Source organism: Drosophila sulfurigaster, chromosome 3 (assembly GCF_023558435.1).
Source record: "Drosophila sulfurigaster albostrigata strain 15112-1811.04 chromosome 3, ASM2355843v2, whole genome shotgun sequence".
Classification (NCBI taxonomy): domain Eukaryota; kingdom Metazoa; phylum Arthropoda; class Insecta; order Diptera; family Drosophilidae; genus Drosophila; species Drosophila sulfurigaster.
Genome location: NC_084883.1, coordinates 11588644 through 11608284, shown reverse-complemented (window position 1 = coordinate 11608284; position 19641 = coordinate 11588644). Strand labels below are relative to the sequence as shown.

Here is a 19641-nt window from a genome sequence, read left to right as displayed (position 1 = left end):
TTTCATTTCTAAGAAATTCAATTAAAATAAATATTATTAACATACTTTATTTTACTATAAAAGTCATATACTCCAAAAACCAAGCTACATTTTTTGAAAAATTTCACTTTCTACCTCTTTTCAAAGCTCATTGATAATTCAATGGAAAAATACATCAGTCAGTTCTGATAATGATGGTACTAAAGCCGCGTATAAAAAGTATAAAGTAAATAATATACGAATGAATTTAAATGAATTTAAAACAAAAACAAATTGAGGTTTTTGGATTGGTTAGTGAATCCACGTGTAGTAATAGATTCCTTTTATTAAGTGTTCAATTAATCGACATGGGCAATAGGTGGACATATGGTCAATACAGTTTACTTCTTCTTCAAGAAGGGGCTGATGACAGCTGGGGCAGCGTAGGTGGTGACAGGAGCAGTGTAAGCAGGAGCGGCATAAGTCGCCACTGGAGCCACTCCAGCGTAAGCAGGAGCACTGTAGACGGAGGCAGTGTAGGCGGGAGCAGCAGCGGCATAGGTGGAGTAAGCTGGGACAGCAGCGGCGGAGTATGTGGTCACTGGAGCAGCAGCGGCATAGGTGGCAGCATAGCTAGGGGCAGCAGCATAGGTGGTGGCAGCAAAGGCGGGAGCTGCGGCATAAGTGGCAACTGGAGATGCGATGTAGCCAGCCTGAGCGACGGCGACGAAGAGAGCAAGGCAGATGAGGAACTGAAAAAGTATTTGAGGATTAAATAAACATATTTTTATAAGGATTTTTCTTGTATCTTACTTTCATATTGGAAGTGGTTGCTTGACTTGTGTTGAGCGACTGATGCTTTTGGCCAATTAATTCGACAGTTTTATAGCGAAATTGTCAACTGCTTTGCTTACACTTAGACGTCAGACTCTATCAAACGAGTTTACGGCTTAAGACAGCCCCAAATAAAAAGTTGAATTAGAACACAATAACAAATATATTTATTTATTTTTTTTTGTATCTATCTCAAACTTCTCTTTGATTTTTGTATATTACTTGATAACGTTCAATGAACGCGGATGCCGCACCTTATACAGAACCTAGATCGAAATGTTTGTCAATCGATCGAAGCCGCCGCGTGTCAAATGGATTAATATTTCCCATTTCATGTCTCCGTCATTCGCGACAACTGAAATGTGTAATTCAATTTGAGGTAATTATCTCAGATTGTTTGTTTGACTGGGAGTACAGTACACTGAATTTTATATATAATATATTATATTAATACATTTCTTGTAGCATAATTTAAACGACATGGTATAAATATATTAATGCAGTACAGCTACAGTTGAATGTGCTCGACTGTGAGATACCCTCTACCCATTTTGAATAATAGCAAAATATTGCGGTATTATTATCAACATATACAAAATATATATATACCACAAAAATTCTTTAAAAATGTAGATGGTATATTTGGTATATTAATATGGTACAACATTCAAGATCTACTATAGATTGCAGAATATACCAGATTGTCAGCCAAAGCAACTAAGACCCCTAAGAAGTTGTTTACTTCTTCCACAATTTTTATCTGATCGCAACCAAATTTTCAGGAATTTTTATTCGTGCTTTGTCAATTTTCGGGGGCGTAAGTGGGCGTGTCAAAAATTTGAAACAAACTTTCTCTGCGTGCAGACATCAAAAAATTATAACTCTATCTCTTATAGTCTCTGAGATCTAGGTGTTCATACGGACAGGCAGACAGACGGACATGGCAAGATCGTCTCGGCTGTTGACGTAGATCAGGAATATATATACTTTTTAGAGTCGGAGATGCCTCCTTATGCCTGTTACATTTCCTGCACGTAATAGATAAATTATATACCAAAAGGAGAGTTCACTTAAAAGTTTAATTGTAATATTGTTTTATTATTAGAAAGCGTTTAATGATAATAGATGTGAATTAGTCTAAAAATTATTCTAATAAACCAATTAAATGGGCAAAGATATTATGGGTAAAATCGGGAATGTTTTTGTCATTCAATATACAAAGAAATACATTTGTTGACTAGAATAGCAAATTTGTGATTGAGTGAATGCTTAGCTTAATCTTTGGTATTATATAAGACACACTTTGGACAGGAATTGCAAACTACCCAGCCACTGTCACGTCCAGTGGTTACGCTGGTGACTTAGGCATCGGCGTTCCTGATGCGGTGTCCTCATGGAACATATGCGTTTCATGCCGTGGCTGTTTACGTCGCACGTCAATTTCGTAAAGAGCTAATCCAAACTGATGGACAATCGAGCTGAATTGTCGACTTAAATAGGATAAGCTAAAGTTGGGCGGTTGCTCCACGGCACAAGTGCCCTTCAAATCATCATGCGTCCAATGTGGTGCATCCACATCGCAGGGATGGCGACCCTGCAAGCGTGGAAAGGCCTCCGTCGAGAGATGCGGATAGAAGACAGACAGCAACTCGAAGTTCAGATAGCTGCTGGCATTCGAACGTTTCAGCGCCTCGTGCAGCTCACCACTCAATGAAGCAGGCAGAGCCAGATACATCTTATATCGTAGTCGATTCGGTCCATTGCGCTTCAGCTCGCAGTTGCCCGAAATCAGCTTGACCTTGTGCATCACAGTGTCCAATGCCAGACCTCCATATTCATACAGAAAGAAGTCGCGCTGATGTCGATAGCGTTGATGCGTCTGTGGATTGAAGTGTAAGACTCGCGAGCTGGGCACGTTCACCAGATGTAATGGCAGACTGTATGTGTGGGATGTGAGCAGATGCACGTGGGTGGCGGTTGGCTTCGTGGCCACCACGCGAGACATCTGCTGGGCCAGTGGAAATATGCCCGCCTGGTGAATGAATCCGAAGAAGAGCGTCATCACCACATTGCACACATACCAGATGCGCAAGAGATGCGGAGCTGAGGCTTGTCTGGAGAGGATTCGTTCGTAGAGCCACCGAAGCAACCGATGCTGTGTCTGGAAGGGATATGTCGCGCTGAATCCAGTAACTAGCTTAGGTGCGTGTAGCAGCAGCAGCGGGAATGTGAGAGGCAGCAGAAAGCGTGGCTCCTGATGATTGATTAGCGACAAAAAGAAGAGCGGCACAAATATGGCACCCGACATCAGCGAGACAATGCTCTGGAAGCGCGGCAGCAGCTGGTATTCAGCGCAAAAGAAGCGCAACAGCAGCTGAGCAAAGGCCACCAGGGAAGCGAAGCCAAGAACATTGAACAGCAGCGGCATGTTGACCAGTAGATGCACATAGCAAGGATGCACGCCATGCGTGGCTGTCTGAGCCGAGTCCAGATTGTATTTTATGAAATTCCAAGGCGTGAACACAAAGTTGTCGATGCCCAACTGCAGCATGTGCAGCTCGCCGACGGTCAAGTGCTGGTAGTACAACGAATCACAGAAGATGAACAGCAGCAGCGCTGGCAAGGCGCACACACAGAAGAGTCCAATGCGTAGATTGAAGTCCCGAAAGTTGACACTCCGGGTGCCCATGCCGCGGAGCAGCCAGAAGAATACCATGGGCGCACCAAAGAGTAGGAATGTGGGACGATTGAAGACGCCGGCGACGCAGATGCTGGACATGGCGAACAAGTGCTGTAGATTGTGTGCCGGCAAAGCATTTTTCAGTTTCCATATCTTAACACGCTCACTTATCGACGCCGCCTTGTCATACTTCTCCTCCAGATATTCCTTCTTGTACACCACCGTATTGGTCTTCAGCATGGACTCGGCAACGAGCCACAGCAACCAGGAGCACATGGCCAGTTCCAGAGTATTGGAGAAGGTGCGTGTTCCAAAGACAAGCAACACCCAGCAGCTCCCCAATGCTAGCAGACGAATCTCATGGCGCAGTCCATACAATCGACAGATGCGATACAAGCACCAGTCATTGCTGTACGAGATTAGCGTGTAGATTAGGCGAGGAAACACCAAATACGCATAGCTATTGATTAGTTCCACCTTCCAATAGCTGCGCGCATACAACGCCGCAAATTCGTAGAAACTCCATGGTATCCGGAGCAGAGCCCAAGGAAGCGTTATGCTCCTCACTGGCATCGTGTTATTAAACTCCCAGGTGCGAGTGTGCTCCAATCGAAAGTGATCGCCTGGCAATGAAAATGCATGTAATTGTGCGAAAGTGCTGTAACCATGTCAACTCACCTGTCATGACTTCGACACTCTGGAAAAATTCATCAGGATGCACGTAGCCCAATTGCGGCACAAACACTAAGAGCAAACGCAGCAGCGCAAAGAAGAAATAGGTGTTCAGGTGCCCAGCGACGGGAGTTCCCTTCTCCCACAGCTGGGACAAGTGCCTGGTAATGCGCATTTTTGCCAAATTGCTAAAATTACCAAAAATTTAAAATAACACAGCCAACTATGAGTTGATTTTGTGTTTGTTTACAAAATTCATCTAGACAAGTATTGATTAGATTGGCAGCCCCATTTATGCCGACGTTATAAATGTTAAAACACTGTATGTTCTGTAGATGTTCTGTTATACTCAATGTGGCACTGTTAACGTACATACAGTTAGAGCACAATTGGAAAGTGGCGCCGCAATTCAAATTACCAGCAGTGCAAAACGAATATTTTTATTATTATTGTCAAATCGGTACTATCGACAAATCTAAGAATAAATATTTCCTTTAATAGGCTGAGTATAAATAAGCATGCATACATCCACACATCTACAATGCGAACATAGTAATTAGCGAGAGGTATGCAAATTGCGTTTGCATTTAATTACAACAACATGAGAGACACCGTTGATTCAGAATAACTGCTGCTGCGTCTCTTCATGAGCCACCTTCACGCCGATAACATATGAAAGTTGTTTGTGGTCGTATGCGCTGGGTAGGAAATTCTATATCAGATTACTATTGTATTAGTTTAAATATACAGACGATGACGCGATACAATAATTATCAATGAGATACAAAATAGTGTGCAAGCTATTAAAACGCTTTAAATGTCCATTGACAAAACCAACAACAACATCAACAATACTTCGTTCTTCGAAAAAACGTAAATGATCGCAATATTGTTTCGAAACACAGCACAAAAAGAAGAGAGCAAAACACCGTAAGCATCGTCGTGACGTCACAGCTTTAAATTGATACCCGAGCAATGCAGGTTGTCTTTATTGAAACTGTGATGCAAATAGCAGAGAGCGTTTTATGGAATTCTAAAGTAACCTATATATATTCCTCTTTAGATTTCACCTACCCCAAGCATACTTATTATAAAACTGCACTCATAGGGCGCGCACAATCAGTATTCCTCAGATACTGCATCCGCATCCGACGACGTCTGCGTGTGCTAAAGTGTAATTGAACTGATTTGCATGTTGCTTGAAGGAAATAATTGAAGTATCTTAAAAATTCGTTTGCGATAAAACAAAAACAAACATTTAACTCGTGCTCTAAGTAATAATCAAGTTAACAAAATGTGTTTATATGTTTTCGATCGCGGAAAGTAGATTGTTCATTCGATTCTGATCTTATGTTACCGCGTACTTAACTTAAAAACTCTATCTCTAATAACTATCTGCAATTTCAACTGAATGGTACAGATAGTAAGACGAAATTCCTTATTATCTTTTATTGTTGGTGTTCTTTGACAAGTCAGCGAGTTCACTAAAATACAACAATAATTAAGAAAGCTAACATAAAGTGTGCTCGTCAATCATTAAAATCAAAACATTGCAAAATGCGGATTGATTCTTAAAATAATATTTATTCACCAGATTGTTATGAAATTATTTAGTTTTTGTGTCAAAAATACTAGTAGTTATTGCTTTAATGTTAGAAAATGTCGCTGGCAAACATTTCTTAAAGTGAATACAAAATTTTTTTAATTTGTAATTGTAACGATAATTTGTGTTAATGATTATTTTGAAAATATTTTTCTGTTTTTCGTACGAAAAACAAAAAATTAACGGTAAACAGAAATAGCTCCTAAAATCAATCTTAGATCTAAATATAGTACTAATCCAGAACTATAAAAGTTTTTAAGTTTATGTGTTTTTCACTGGAAATAGTGCGACATTTTTCGCCAGAGAATAAACCATAAACTCTTTAATCGTTATGTGGAAGAAATGATTAATACGAATACCTTGTGCCTAGTTTTTTCGGAATCGCATTGTCTTGAGTGTACTCTACAGTATATTTAGTATATTTATATACTAATTACACTTTATACATACATACAGTTGGTATAACTTCTTGACTGCTTAATTTTATATTCTTGAGTAGAACTTTCAGCAGATTACACTTTGCATACATTGTTTTAGAAATAATGTATTCAGATATATACGCAATGTTGCATTAATTAATAAATTTGCTTGTAAGGTGTGCACTAGATATCGACAGCCCATTCGTCGAACTTCCGCGCCTCTTTTGCCACACTCTTAATAAAATGTGGTAAGCAACAGTTTGTTGCAATTTAAGTTGTAAACGCCACCTGTCCAACTCAGGCATAGCGAGACATCAGCACAGAGTCCAAAACACCACAAAGACAAGCTCGCTTAACGCCAGACACGAGGAGGTCTCGGGTCGTCGTTTTCGTCCTTACGACGATTTTAGACCCTTCGGGCGAAGCAGCTCGAGTATAAAAGGCGACTTCACGCTCGCATTTCCACCAGTTGCAATAGCAAATCGGCGCGCGCCACTCAAATTAAAAACAGAAAGTGACAATTTTTGTAGATATTTCAAAGTATGTATTTATTCATTGTGTGGTAAAGTTCAAAGTGTTGTATAATGTTCTCTTTAAAACTCTTTACAATTTAAAAAACAATCATTTAAATGTTTTAAAAATCTCTGCTTATAAATTGTGGGTGAGAAACATATAGATAACTTCATCCAAAATGATTTTGTGAAATATTTTTTACCAACTTTTTATTTTACTTGTTGCATAATGTTTTTTTTTTTAATAATGAATTTAATGTATTAAAAATCACTGCTGATAATTGTGGGTGAGAAAAATACATTCATTGAAAGTCCAAAGAAATTTTGTGAAATATTTTTTACAACCTTTATATTTCATTTGTTACAAAATGCTGATCTTAAAACTCTTATAATTTAACAACTAATCAATAAAGTGTACTCATAATTTCTGCTGACAATTGTGTGTTTCGAAAATATAAATATTTCATTGAAACTTTTATTAACTTTTTGTTTAACTTGTTGCATAATGTCATGACTCTCTATCTTTAAGAAATATTATTTAAATGTAATGAGAATTTATGTTTCAATTAAAATTAACAAATAAAAATTGTAGCTGAGAAAAATATATAATATTTAATATGAAATTCATCATTGGAAACTTTAAGTTTTAATATGTAATTTTGTGATATATGTTGCGAATGCGTCGGTTGTATTATTTCAGTTTTTCTTCCAACGAACCCTAACATATCTAATTAATATTGTGCCGTGATACGTAAATTGTCTTTAATAAATTTTGTTGAAGAATATTCTATACTTTTTATTTCTTTGCATTCTAATTTGAAATCATGTTGACAAAATTTCACACATTCATTGTTTCAAAACTAAGAGATGTTATTACTTTGCCATTTATATGTGCCATATTTTCCGTATCACAAAGTGACTTTTAATTATTTTGAAATTGTAATTTTCTCTCTGTGATATATTGTCGCCTTATCAACATTGTCAATGAAACAGCTTGAGTTGTAATTTTCATATTTTATCTGCTATGAATGCGACATGTGCACAACATTCAAGCCATTAAATTGTAATTAAAAAACGATAGCACATACATAACTCACACTTTCTTTCAACCTTCCTCCGACTCAGTTGGCTTGTCTAGAAGAATACAATTATAATTTAAAAATTGCAAATTTGTCCTATGCAAACAAAAGAGATTCAGTTCGAAATGTCACCAGAAGGCAGATTAAATAAATAAAACTTAAAAAAGCGATTTACAGAACATTAGTTTAATGCAGAAAATAAATTCGAATTCAGATGCAAAACAAAAAAAATTGTTGAAACCCCGCCGGGGGCTGTGTACGCTTTGTAACTAAAACTGATAAATGCCGAACATATATGCGAGTTCCATGGAAGCCATAAGGACTCGCAACATTGACATTGGACGTCGTCAATTCGGTTCAAGAGAAAGGCAGCGGACAGAAGCGAAGCGATGTGCACCAATTGATTGCCGTTGGCCAACGCATCGCGGTTTGTCCCAGTCGCTGAGCCATAGATTACCAGACAAAGGACACCTCGGGGAATCCGATACGACCGAGAAAACAAATACATTTAACCCATATGCGCGAGTGCGTATGCTTGCTACTTCTTTTCAATAGGCGTATTCGAGGTTAACTTCAAATAAAAATTGTCAGTAATTAAACCATAACATTTAATAGAGAAACAAATGTTGATGAATTGTAGTTTTCATATGAGGTGAATTATTATTACTATCAAAAATTGGGTAGCTTGATACACCCCCATATTACCTTCCCTGCACCATATTTGATTTTTCAAGCACACGTAATGTCAATGGCAATATTTGCTCCTTTTTTCTGCTGTTTGCGAACAGCAGTTGGAAACAAGCTCGTTAGTTGCACAATACACAATACACGCATCGATTGAAGTAATGAGTAATCCTTTAAATACTTTCAGTAAATGACAGTCGCCATCGTTTTTTAAACTCCGCCTCCCCAACGATGACCCGAGTGTATAGAGAGTGTTGCTAAAGAAGTCAGGGGAAAGCTGTGCGGAGAGCGGCGAAGAAAGAATTGAGGAGGAGCAGGAGCCCACATTGGCTCCGCCTCTAGCTCTGGATCTGGATCTGGCTCTGACACAGTCGCAAACGCATCCCGTCACGCAAAAGAGCATAGGGCTGGCTAGGCTAGTGCCGCGATCGGCATACTTGGCCTCGGCGGCCCCACAGGCACAACCAGAAATACAAACGCTTGGCAACACCATGGATCGCAGCAGCAGCAAGAATAACAGCACAGAGTTTGGTCACACGGCGCCAGCATCAGGTGCGGCTACGCCATGGGGCAACAACAAGGAGTCGCCAAACAACGAGGATGACTCCAATGAGGATGACGGCGACAATGCGACACCTGCCAAGGCCACTGATCCCTTGGCGCCGCGTCTAGCCAACAATGAGGTAAGTCAAATTCATTTGGTTTCTATAACTAGCCTCAATGAGCTGCTCACTCAACTGAACAAGTGAAAAAAGTCAGTTTTCAATGAACCGAGCACGTAAACAAGAGTAAGCTGCTCACTGAACTGATCAATTGAACGTGTTCTTTCCTAGTTTCACATGTAAAAGCTCACTGCTCATTGATTCATTTGATCATAATTAACTGGCTCACTTGTTCATTACTCACTGCTCCCTTGTTCTTCATAGTTCACTGTGCTTCTTTTTTAGTCAATTCTTTCTTTGGGGTCAATTTGTGGCGCCATTGATTTCTAATTCTAACGTACACAGCATACATCCACCATAAATACATACGCCATGTTTTTGGTTTAACGAGGGAACAAAATTTACTTTTTATAAATCAAAATTTAAAATAAACATTCACAAAAAATGTGTAATTTTAACATAACTCCAATACCATATATGTATTGGTAATGCGTTCATCTGCCTCAGTAAATATTCTTATCTCAGGCAAGGAAATCATATTTTAATGAATGAAGTTAAGTCTAATAAAGTTTCATTTCGATAATAAGTACCATCATCTTTTGCCAAGTTTTAACTGATATGCTATTTCTTCTTTGCACCGTATTATTATTATTATTGCAGCGTATTTTGGTAGTTTCTGTGACGGAACGTCAACGAGAGACTTGGGGCCAAAAGGCTGAGTTTCTTTTGGCCGTGATTGGCTTTGCCGTTGACTTGGGCAATGTCTGGCGTTTTCCCTACATTTGTTATCAAAATGGCGGCGGAGCCTTTTTGGTGCCCTACTGCGTGTTCCTCATTTTTGGAGGTCTGCCCCTATTTTATATGGAACTCGCTTTAGGCCAGTTCCATCGCTGTGGCTGTCTCAGCATTTGGAAGCGCATTTGTCCAGCATTAAAAGGTGAGTGTTTCTTAATATTTGTAAAGTGGCTTAAAGTATAATATTTCCCTAATAATTTTGCTGAATATTACACATATTACGTACGTTAATGCAACGTAAATAAGTCCCCAACATATTTTCATGTTTACAGTCTCCCATCAATTCTTATAAATGAATCACAAATATTGAATTAAAATCGCGAAAAATCCATAAAATGTAATTGCATATTGAAATCTATCAAGCAAGCAATAAGCATTTTATATTTACAGAACAGAGCAGAGCAGCGGCCTGCAGCTAAATGTGTAATATTTACAATATATAAATTAACAGTTTCAATATTGCGTATACGCAACATGTGCGGAGGCAAACAATTTACGTATTTCATGTTTGATGTTTCATTTTTCATGTGTTTCACCGTTGAGTGCTCGTTTCTGATACTTGAGCAAAGATAACAACTTATCGCAGCACTCCCTGCATTAGCTTGCTTGCTTGCTCGATTTTGGAGTTAGGCGACCCGCAGAGTGCGGTTAATAACATTCATGTCCCAAAGAGTTGCTTCCATTGTCTGGCTTGTGAGTCTTGTGCTGACGACATTATCAGTTGCTCTGAAAAAGGACATTTCAGCATGGCCACTGGCACAGTTCTCAGTGTCTAGATAAGGCAAGTCAAAATGCTGCAATAATTAATGCTGCATTCAAGTGAAATTTGTATTTGAATAGCGAACAAATCAGGCGCAATGTGAACTCGTAATTAAATTGTCAACGAGGCGAGGCGTCTTCTTAAATTGACTTATCTCGATAGGGCAAAGTAAAAGTAGCACAAAGTTTGTGTATCAAGTTGATAATTTCATTAAATGGCAAACAAAATGCGTTCAGCTTTTGCAGCCAAATGAAAACACATCGTCAATATATTCTTGTTCTCGCATGATGCAAAGGATGATTTATCCTGCGGCTATCAGTACTTTAAAGTTACAAGTAACTTGGGCACAGTTTGCTGAGTCAGTGGTCGCTGCTGAGATTTTCCACCCCCCCTCCCCCCCCCCACAACCACAGCCTTAGAGTCAGCTTCAGCTTTAGCTGAACAGCAAACATCACTTTGTGGCAGTCATCATTTGTTCAACAAGTGTTTGCTCTTGGTAAAAACCTTTGCGCTAACTTGTTTGCCACTGCTATTAAAATGAATTGCAAACTGAGCAAAAGAAAATTGCGAGCTTCTATGAGGAAAAGGAAAAGAACTGCCAAGGCGCAACGGAAAAGCGACTCCCAATCACGTGACGTGTCTTATTGGCATCATCAAACAAAACTGTTACCAAAGTACTATATAGAAGTAGTCGATGGGTAATGGGAGACGAGCGACTGCAGAACAGGTGTGTGCTTGCTTGCCTGCTTGGAATTAGAGGCTTCTAAAGGCTCTTTGGTATTGTCATTTACCGTCATTGCCGTCGATGGCAATAAGCAAAAATGTGTAAAATGTCACGTGGGAATATTTGAAGTTGATGATTTTTCTAATCGCCATCAATCAGAGATTGGCATTCCCCAGTTGCACTCACGCACATACAACATTCTTTATGCGTGCTTATTGAAAGAGTATGATGTTTATTATAATTTTTTAAATAAATATGATTTAAAATCTGAAGGTCATAAATATTCCCTTTTTAAACTGTCTTTTATTCTTGTGTAGAAATTGTGTAAAATTACAGGCTGAAGATGAAGAAGATGAATGAGATTAAATCTTCGATTCCAGTGATTTTTGTATCATTTCTTATGCAGTATGGCATAAAAATAAAATGTCTAACACAAACTCACTAAAATTCTAAATCTTAAAAGGATAAAATCATCATTCAAATTTTTAACTTAAACTATTGTGCTTAAACTTCCAATAAAAAACATTATTAAATTAATGAGGGACGCCACAGAAATCTCTTGGGATTGTGTCTTGAAGATTTGTTAAATTGAACTAAAGGAGCTACAAAACTATGACACTATTTTAAAACAATTGCGGTGAAGTAATAGATTTCATGCTTGGCAAACTTGCGCAAACTTTACAGTGATATATTGACAAACATAAAAAAAAAACTTTAACAAAAATCTGAACTTGTCTGAGATCGAATCCTGGAAAGCTAAGAGCTTCAACACTAATTAGTAATTAATTAATAGTAGTAATGTCATAATATAGTGAAATAATCCAGACTTACTTCTCGATTAAATTGCGCCTCCTACGATAACATTTAAGGAATAAATAAAAAGAAAAATATTAAGCCAGAGTATGGTATTGCTCCTGGAGTAAGGACGTCCTCTCGGCTGGTTTCCCTTTAGATGTAACGATTTTGTTTTCCAACTTCAGGTGTTGGTTATGCTATCTGCCTCATCGACATCTATATGGGCATGTACTACAACACAATCATAGGCTGGGCGGTGTATTATCTCTTTGCCTCGTTCACCTCGCAGCTACCTTGGACGTCCTGTGACAATCCATGGAACACTCAAAATTGTATGCCAGTCACCAGCGAGAACTTCACCGAGCTGGCTACATCACCAGCCAAGGAGTTCTTCGAGTAAGTACCAAATCTATATATCCTTAACATTTAAATATATCCATGTGGTTAACCACAACGTAGGCGCAAAGTTTTGGAGATTTACAAGAGCGATGGACTGGACTTCATGGGTCCAGTGAAGCCCACGCTGGCACTCTGCGTATTTGGGGTATTCGTACTCGTCTATTTCTCACTGTGGAAGGGAGTTCGAAGTGCCGGAAAAGTCGTCTGGGTGACTGCATTAGCTCCCTATGTGGTGCTCATCATTTTGTTGGTACGCGGAGTTTCGTTGCCAGGTGCTGATGAGGGCATCAAGTATTATCTGACTCCCGAGTGGCACAAGCTCAAGAACTCCAAGGTGTGGATCGATGCTGCCTCGCAGATCTTTTTCTCGCTAGGGCCCGGCTTTGGCACACTCCTGGCACTCTCCAGCTACAATAAGTTCAACAACAATTGCTACAGGGATGCGCTAATAACCAGCACCATCAATTGTCTCACTAGCTTCTTGGCTGGATTTGTCATATTCTCTGTTCTGGGGTAAGTTGAGTACTATGTATTTTTATAAATAATTATTTTTAGACACAATATGGAATCATAAATTTTTATCCTTACATTATGTATACTTTTTAGGAATTCTTGAATTACTTACAACTAAAATATACTACATATTTTTATTGATTAATATTAATTTTATAACATATACTATAAAGAATATTATGCCCAATACATATTATGGCGGATAAGCTTCTTTAACTTTTTATACTTCTATTATTTTAGCTTATCTAGCTTATTTTATGACTTTTTAATTGCAATTACATTACTTGCTTCTATAATAAATTTGGATTTTCGAATCCCTTGCAGTTATATGGCCTATGTGCAGAAGACATCAATTGACAAAGTTGGCTTGGAGGGACCGGGACTGGTTTTTATTGTTTATCCGGAGGCAATAGCCACGATGAGCGGCTCGGTCTTCTGGAGCATCATATTCTTCCTTATGCTGATCACGCTGGGATTGGACAGCACCTTTGGCGGACTGGAGGCGATGATAACAGCGCTCTGCGATGAGTATCCTCGTGTCATTGGCAGGCGACGTGAGCTCTTCGTTCTCCTGCTGCTGGCCTTCATCTTCCTCTGCGCACTGCCCACAATGACCTATGTAAGTAACATAACAACCCCATCGAGCAGCAAGTCGCCAGTCCATCGCATCCATCGCTTATCTTTCAGCTGTCTTGATTCGTTTAATTAACTGTTAAGTGGTGAGGAGGAAGGAGAGCAGCTCCTCCATATGCATGAGGCATTGTGGAATGTGCCGCATGGCTCATTAAACGCATCTTCTCTCCCATGACTTGCGATTGTCTGGCTTGTTGCTAGAGAGACAGTCAGACAGTCAGACAGACACCTGTTTAAAGATGCCAGTTTAGCTAAAGCAAAAAACGATGGATTGCCATGTTAAGTGCTTTTTATCGTTCCTTCTGCTAATCTCACATACTTACTCAACAACGCACCCACTCGAGTGGGTCAACAGCTATCTCCCCCACCCTTGACCATCCCTTTGCTTTCCGCTTTTCCTGTGCATTTTTATCACCTGTCAGTTGGTCGCTCGGTCACTTGTTTACTTTGGCCTGGACAAGCAGACTGGAGCACACACACCACCAAATTGGTATTGCCATTGGCTTTTGTGTTGTTATTGCTTTTGCTATTGCTATTGGTCCAAGTCCAAGTCCGAGTCGAAGACGAAGCACTTGACGGCCACGATAGCCACCCATTGCCACTTTGTCTGATTACATTTGAAATTGTAATTTAGTATCTTCTATATTTCACTTTGGCTCCAACCACTTTGGCTCAACTCATGAATCGGTCAATAGATCAAGTTATTCCGCACGCATTTCACAAACCATTTCTTCAAGTCTGCATACCTTAACCCAATCTCACAATGCATCATTAATCAGCCGCAACTGCATCCATATTTTGATTCTTTCCCATCTCTTTTTCAGGGCGGAGTCGTCTTGGTTAATTTCCTGAATGTCTATGGACCCGGTCTGGCCATACTTTTTGTCGTATTTGTTGAGGCTGCGGGCGTCTTTTGGTTCTATGGCGTTGATCGCTTCAGCGCAGACGTGGAGCAGATGCTTGGCTCCAAGCCGGGCTTATTTTGGCGGATTTGTTGGACTTACATTAGCCCGGTGTTTTTGCTGGTAAGTAAGACGGATAACACCTGCTACTCATAGGCTAACATAAGGTAGCCAAAAGGAAATTAATGGAAGAGGCAAAATGAGGCATATCCGACCCCATAAAGTTCTAAATACATATATATTTTTGATCAGCGTCCACAGTCGAGACGATAAGCCATGTTTGTCTATCTGTATAAAACACTGTATCTCAGAGACTATTGTTGCCCGCATATCAAGTTTATTTTAGAATTAGCCACGCCCACTTGGATGATAATAGTAGAAGTAATTAAGAAATTATTTTTAAGTCATAAAACGGATGCTTCAATGGGGTCTTAATTGCTTTGTCTGATAATCTGTGTATTTTAACCTCTATGGTATATTTTTAATGTACTACTAAATCGATATACCGAATATAGCCGTCATTTTCAGTATATTAATTTGGTATATTTGAAGAACAATACCACGCAGTATAACATTAGTTGAAAATAAGTAGCGAGTATTTCACGGTCGAGCGCACTCGACTGTAGGTTTCTTATTTGTTAAGTATCTCTATGATAACCTATGTATGATGATTTATTTCAGACCATCTTCATATTCTCAATACTGGGATACAAGGAGATGTTGGGCGAAGAATATTACTATCCGCCATGGAGCTTTCAAGTTGGCTGGGCAGTCACCTGCTCTTCGGTTCTGTGCATTCCCATGTACATGATATACAAGTTTTTCTTCGCCTCGAAGGGCGGCTGCAAGCAACGGTTGCAGGCATCCTTTAAGCCGGACGCCGCATGTGGATCGGTGGTGCCAGGACAACAGGGCACTTCGGTGTGACATGACAATGCTGTGCATTTGAATATTCACACTAGCAAGACCAACATCAAGATCTATAATTTAAATTGTAAGAGTTTTTCACCAACAACAACAACAACTAAGGCAAATGAAATGCTGGACTTCAACAGTTACTACGCTTACCACACAAATAATCTTAGCTTTACGGATGATGTCGAACAGGACGATGGGGATGACAACGATGCGGAGAAGGTGAAGGTGATGCCAAAAAGAAGCGCACGGAATGGCAATGATATTATTAGTGCTAGTCTTAGCCATAGTTTAAGTCTCGGCTCGGTCAACGAGAAATGCTTACATAGGAATCCAACAACAACAACAACAACAACAACTGCTGCCGAGGACAATAACTGCACCCTAAGGATCAGCAGCTGTAAGCCGCTAAAGTTCCCGTTGGCCAGTGAGTGGTTGGTTTGAATAGCAACCAATTAGATACAACATGTTATAAAGCACTACTATTTATACCATTTGTCTATATCAAAACATCGAAAGCACTGCAAGCAGCCATTTGCAGAGCTTTCGTGTGGATTGAGATCCCTCAACAAGTATTTATCGTATAAAGCAATCTTATTAGTAATATTTAAAGCCAGAATCCAGAATGCACAACTGGGAATCTCATTATTTAAACCGAAAACTAGCTTAAATACGAGTCTAATCTTCATATTTATATTTCAATCTAAACTTTAAACAGATTGATTCTAAGCGAATGTCAAATATGTTGTATATTATAGTATTAAATTAGCAACATTACATTATAAATATGTTAATGCCATTGTTAAAGGGTCAATGATAGAAAAACATGTTATCAACCTAATATATAAGTCTATACTACACTAGTTAACCTTAACTCAAAAACCATTGTAAAACAGCCATTTACAATGGTTTATCTTGATACCAAATGCTTTAGTTTTAATATGTTTAATTTGGTAGGACCAAATAAAACCAAATAAGAAAAACCAACCATTCTTTTATTCCAAGAATGAGACTAATATCCCATAGTCTGAGAAATATATTCAAATAATGAATATTAGATGCCAATCCATGTTTTAATATTTTTGTTTATAGATTTTCATGTCGGTAAGTCAATTTTAGTACCAATCATAGCATGAACATTCTGTGGAAATAACGAAGATATTACTAATTCAAAGTAATTCCATTAAATTAATTTTTGTGGTGTCAGAGTTTTGTTTTCCAAGTGAAATTTCAGTTTTAAGTTTAAATTAATTAAATTTTAATTACATCAACTTGTTGGTTACTGTTAGCATATTTAGCTACACAAAATATGGAAAGGAGGATCTCGCTTTTCGTATGCATATATTACTAGCTATGTAAGTTATTCATGTTGCATGTAGGTGTTATGAACTGCATGCGATTGATTTTTGTAATGTGTAACACTCTCCGCTCAAGCTGTCCAAAAGTTGCTCGTAAGTAATATGGATGTTGGTTTTGTTGTCGCTGCTCTTGATGTTTTGTGGTTGTGATTGCGATTACGATTCTGGCGGTTGCTTCTTTCGTTTGCGACGTGATTTCCTTTTTTTCCTTCGTTCCTATTTTTTGGCACTCTTGCCTCCATCGTCCTTGCTCTTGTCGGACTTCTCATCAGCCTTCTTATCCTTGCTCGCATCCTTATCCTTTGTGTCTTTGTTCTCCTTATCCTTGCTATCCTTGTTCTTATCCTTCGCATCCTTATCATCGACCACCTTCTTGCCTTCTTCAGCATCGCGATTCGCCAGTTTGTTGTTTATCAGATTATGGAGAGCTATAATCGATCGCACCATAGACGCCAAATAGACGACCAGCATTTGATCGTTAGTCTTCACATACATGGTGCTGGTGAACTGATCGCTGGTAATGTCGGGCAGAAGATTGAATATGTCCTGCAGTTGGTAGACTATCTGATGGTTGATGGGCATCTTTCCATCGCCGACTCGCTGCAGATACTGTTTAATATCGCGCAGTTGCGCATTGAGTCCCTTCAAGCCCATCAGCTGATTTGTAATCTTCTGCGACAGACTGCCCACAGTCGTGTCCTTGATGTCGCGCAGCAAATGCTCCACTCCGACCTCCTCGGCTTCCTCAGCACCAATTTCGCTGGGCACGTGCTCAAATGTTTTGCTAGTTGGCGAGCCATCATCGTGCACCTCCTCGACAGATATGTACGCCTCTGTAGGCAGACCCAGATCCTTTGGTTTGGCATCTATGATGACCAGTACCGAGTTGGGACAATAGCGGCGGATAAGCTCATTGATGGCAATGTCATTCTGATGCAGTTTGGGTCCAGTGTGATACCAGCCTACCACACGCTCGCGTGCGTTTACTTTCTTAAACATTCCATACATATTTTCAAGGTAATCGTGGTCCAAAAACCATACAGATTTGTCCTTGTCATCCTCATCAAAAGGAACTGAAATTAACCAATCAATGATAAATAATACTCTCAATTGACTATATATTTTATTAGCTTACCTGCAAAGCTGTTGGAAACATCCAGCACTCCCTTGGAGCGCCAGCAGCCAAGTAAAACGCCGACGACGCGTTTCTGATTACCAATTTTACCCATGCGATTGAAATGATCCACAACCGATAACAACACCAGCGGGTGAACAATCACTTTGTTTACACTGACCTCCAACGACGGCATTTTGATTTTGTAAGATTTTTTTAAAGTGTTGGATACTTATTACGCACAGCGTACTCTTCTCAACTATTTTTTAAAACGTACTTGCGACAATTTCAACAAATACTTTTTGTTGCGGGTAACAATTCACCGAAATGACAAGCAAATTCTTCTTCTTTGTCGTTTCGCTTGGATTCAATGTGACCGACGTTATTTCAAAATATACTGCAAACTCGTTTTATCAGCAAAACCACCAACAACAAACAAAATATATCGAAAATGGTCAAACTGATTCAGAAATATCGACGTGTACTGTATCTAATTGTATCGAAAATTATATATCGCTGTGCCATACACATTAAACGATTTGAGAACTCTGATATATTTCTTATATAGTCGAGGCGCTTGCTACAGATACAGATGAACGAAATAAATTAAATACTGCATTTTTGAAGTACTGCTACATTTCTTTTAAAAAAAAAAAAAAACGATTGAAACAAAGTAGAAAAACAAAAACAAACTTGGTGTTACTTTGTTTCAATTTATTCTGACTTATTTTGATTCTATATAAAAATATTCAAATTCAAAGTCAGTACGAAAGGAATTTGATATTATTATCCCATAGAGTAGTAATAATAAAGAAAAGTATATACATATGCTAAATCAGCTGATTATCAAAATAGCTCACAAAACTGATTATTTAGTTTTGCAAATATATATTTTTTACGATACACATCACATTATATTTCATAAGAGTCAAGTCTAACTAAATTATTATATTTGTATTAATGGTGCCTCCAATTCCAATAAATGATTTTTTAAATTCCATTATAAAAATCGATTTATCGATATATTTGAATAAATAGTTGTCTAGTCTGTTTATGAATTTCCAATAGTATCACTTCTACAATTAGCACGATTAGTTAATAAAGGAATTCCTGATAAATGTCGTTATCGTATTTGTTTAATACTTGATATGCAAGTGTAGTAGTACTGTCTATTATTGCCCTTGGCGGCGCTACGGCCGTATATTAGTCGTACTCTTCTATCACACAGTAAACGCCATTTTGGTCAATGGAATAGGTAATGCGTGTTGCCATATCGTCGTTTAGAAAAGATAACTGGCCACACTGGTGGTGTTGTGCGAGAGAAATTGACAAAATATCCAAAGCAATTAGCAATTTGAGTGCAAAACGTTTTTTATCTTCGCGTAAAAATTGAGTAATGCTTCAAAAATCGCTGGTCGCGTTTGCAGTTTGCATTGTTTAGCACATACTGATACGATAGAATGAATGCGAAAATGCGATGAGGTAATTGTTTTTGCAGCCATCGCTTGCTTGCTGCGTTCGTCTACAGTTTCACACACACGCCCAGTTTGATTGGCGGCCGCCGCGTAATCATCAATGAGCAACTATAAAACGAGGTTGAGGCTTTAAGTGTGCATCGTGTTTACAAATT

At 38.8% G+C, this 19641-nt stretch overlaps 5 protein-coding genes across 5 annotated transcripts; 2 read left to right on the top strand and 3 right to left on the bottom strand.

Annotated features, from left to right (window-relative positions):
* Positions 1-243: 243 nt before the first annotated feature.
* Positions 244-929, bottom strand: LOC133841180 (cuticle protein 16.5). Its single transcript, XM_062273516.1, has 2 exons — positions 772-929; positions 244-710 (listed from the first exon to the last, which is right to left on the bottom strand). The coding sequence occupies exons 1-2, from the start codon at positions 775-777 to the stop codon at positions 360-362; spliced, it is 357 nt and encodes a 118-aa protein (XP_062129500.1). The 5' UTR covers positions 778-929; the 3' UTR covers positions 244-359.
* Positions 930-1893: 964 nt separating this feature from the next.
* On the bottom strand, positions 1894-4403 carry LOC133841179 (GPI mannosyltransferase 4). The gene is made up of 2 exons (XM_062273515.1): positions 4151-4403; positions 1894-4095 (listed from the first exon to the last, which is right to left on the bottom strand). Exons 1-2 carry the CDS (start codon positions 4317-4319, stop codon positions 2141-2143), a joined length of 2124 nt encoding a protein of 707 aa, XP_062129499.1. The 5' UTR covers positions 4320-4403; the 3' UTR covers positions 1894-2140.
* A 2225-nt stretch (positions 4404-6628) lies between these two features.
* Positions 6629-15804, top strand: LOC133841491 (sodium-dependent serotonin transporter). The gene is made up of 9 exons (XM_062274016.1): positions 6629-6706; positions 8629-9124; positions 9764-10040; positions 12363-12573; positions 12637-13089; positions 13414-13708; positions 14547-14747; positions 15306-15618; positions 15680-15804. Exons 2-8 carry the CDS (start codon positions 8933-8935, stop codon positions 15549-15551), a joined length of 1875 nt encoding a protein of 624 aa, XP_062130000.1. The 5' UTR covers positions 6629-6706; positions 8629-8932; the 3' UTR covers positions 15552-15618; positions 15680-15804.
* Positions 15663-15983, top strand: LOC133841492 (uncharacterized). The gene has a single exon (XM_062274017.1). The coding sequence runs from the start codon at positions 15663-15665 to the stop codon at positions 15981-15983; it is 321 nt and encodes a 106-aa protein (XP_062130001.1).
* A 790-nt stretch (positions 15984-16773) lies between these two features.
* On the bottom strand, positions 16774-18370 carry LOC133841490 (26S proteasome non-ATPase regulatory subunit 7). The gene is made up of 2 exons (XM_062274015.1): positions 18033-18370; positions 16774-17970 (listed from the first exon to the last, which is right to left on the bottom strand). The coding sequence occupies exons 1-2, from the start codon at positions 18205-18207 to the stop codon at positions 17114-17116; spliced, it is 1032 nt and encodes a 343-aa protein (XP_062129999.1). The 5' UTR covers positions 18208-18370; the 3' UTR covers positions 16774-17113.
* Between the last annotated feature and the right edge of the window lie 1271 nt (positions 18371-19641).

Excerpts from the sequence above, each read along its gene's own strand:
- LOC133841491 (XM_062274016.1), top strand. The coding sequence starts at position 8,933 with ATGGATCGCAGCAGCAGCAAGAATAACAGCACAGAGTTTGGTCACACG. Across the intron at positions 9,125-9,763 it reads CGCGTCTAGCCAACAATGAG|CGTATTTTGGTAGTTTCTGT; the intron begins GTAAGTCAAATT and ends TTATTATTGCAG. Across the intron at positions 12,574-12,636 it reads CCAGCCAAGGAGTTCTTCGA|GCGCAAAGTTTTGGAGATTT; the intron begins GTAAGTACCAAA and ends ACCACAACGTAG.
- LOC133841179 (XM_062273515.1), bottom strand. The coding sequence starts at position 4,319 with ATGCGCATTACCAGGCACTTGTCCCAGCTGTGGGAGAAGGGAACTCCC. Across the intron at positions 4,096-4,150 it reads GAGTGTCGAAGTCATGACAG|GCGATCACTTTCGATTGGAG; the intron begins GTGAGTTGACAT and ends TTTCATTGCCAG.
- LOC133841490 (XM_062274015.1), bottom strand. The coding sequence starts at position 18,207 with ATGCCGTCGTTGGAGGTCAGTGTAAACAAAGTGATTGTTCACCCGCTG. Across the intron at positions 17,971-18,032 it reads TGTTTCCAACAGCTTTGCAG|TTCCTTTTGATGAGGATGAC; the intron begins GTAAGCTAATAA and ends GGTTAATTTCAG.
- LOC133841492 (XM_062274017.1), top strand. The coding sequence starts at position 15,663 with ATGCTGGACTTCAACAGTTACTACGCTTACCACACAAATAATCTTAGC.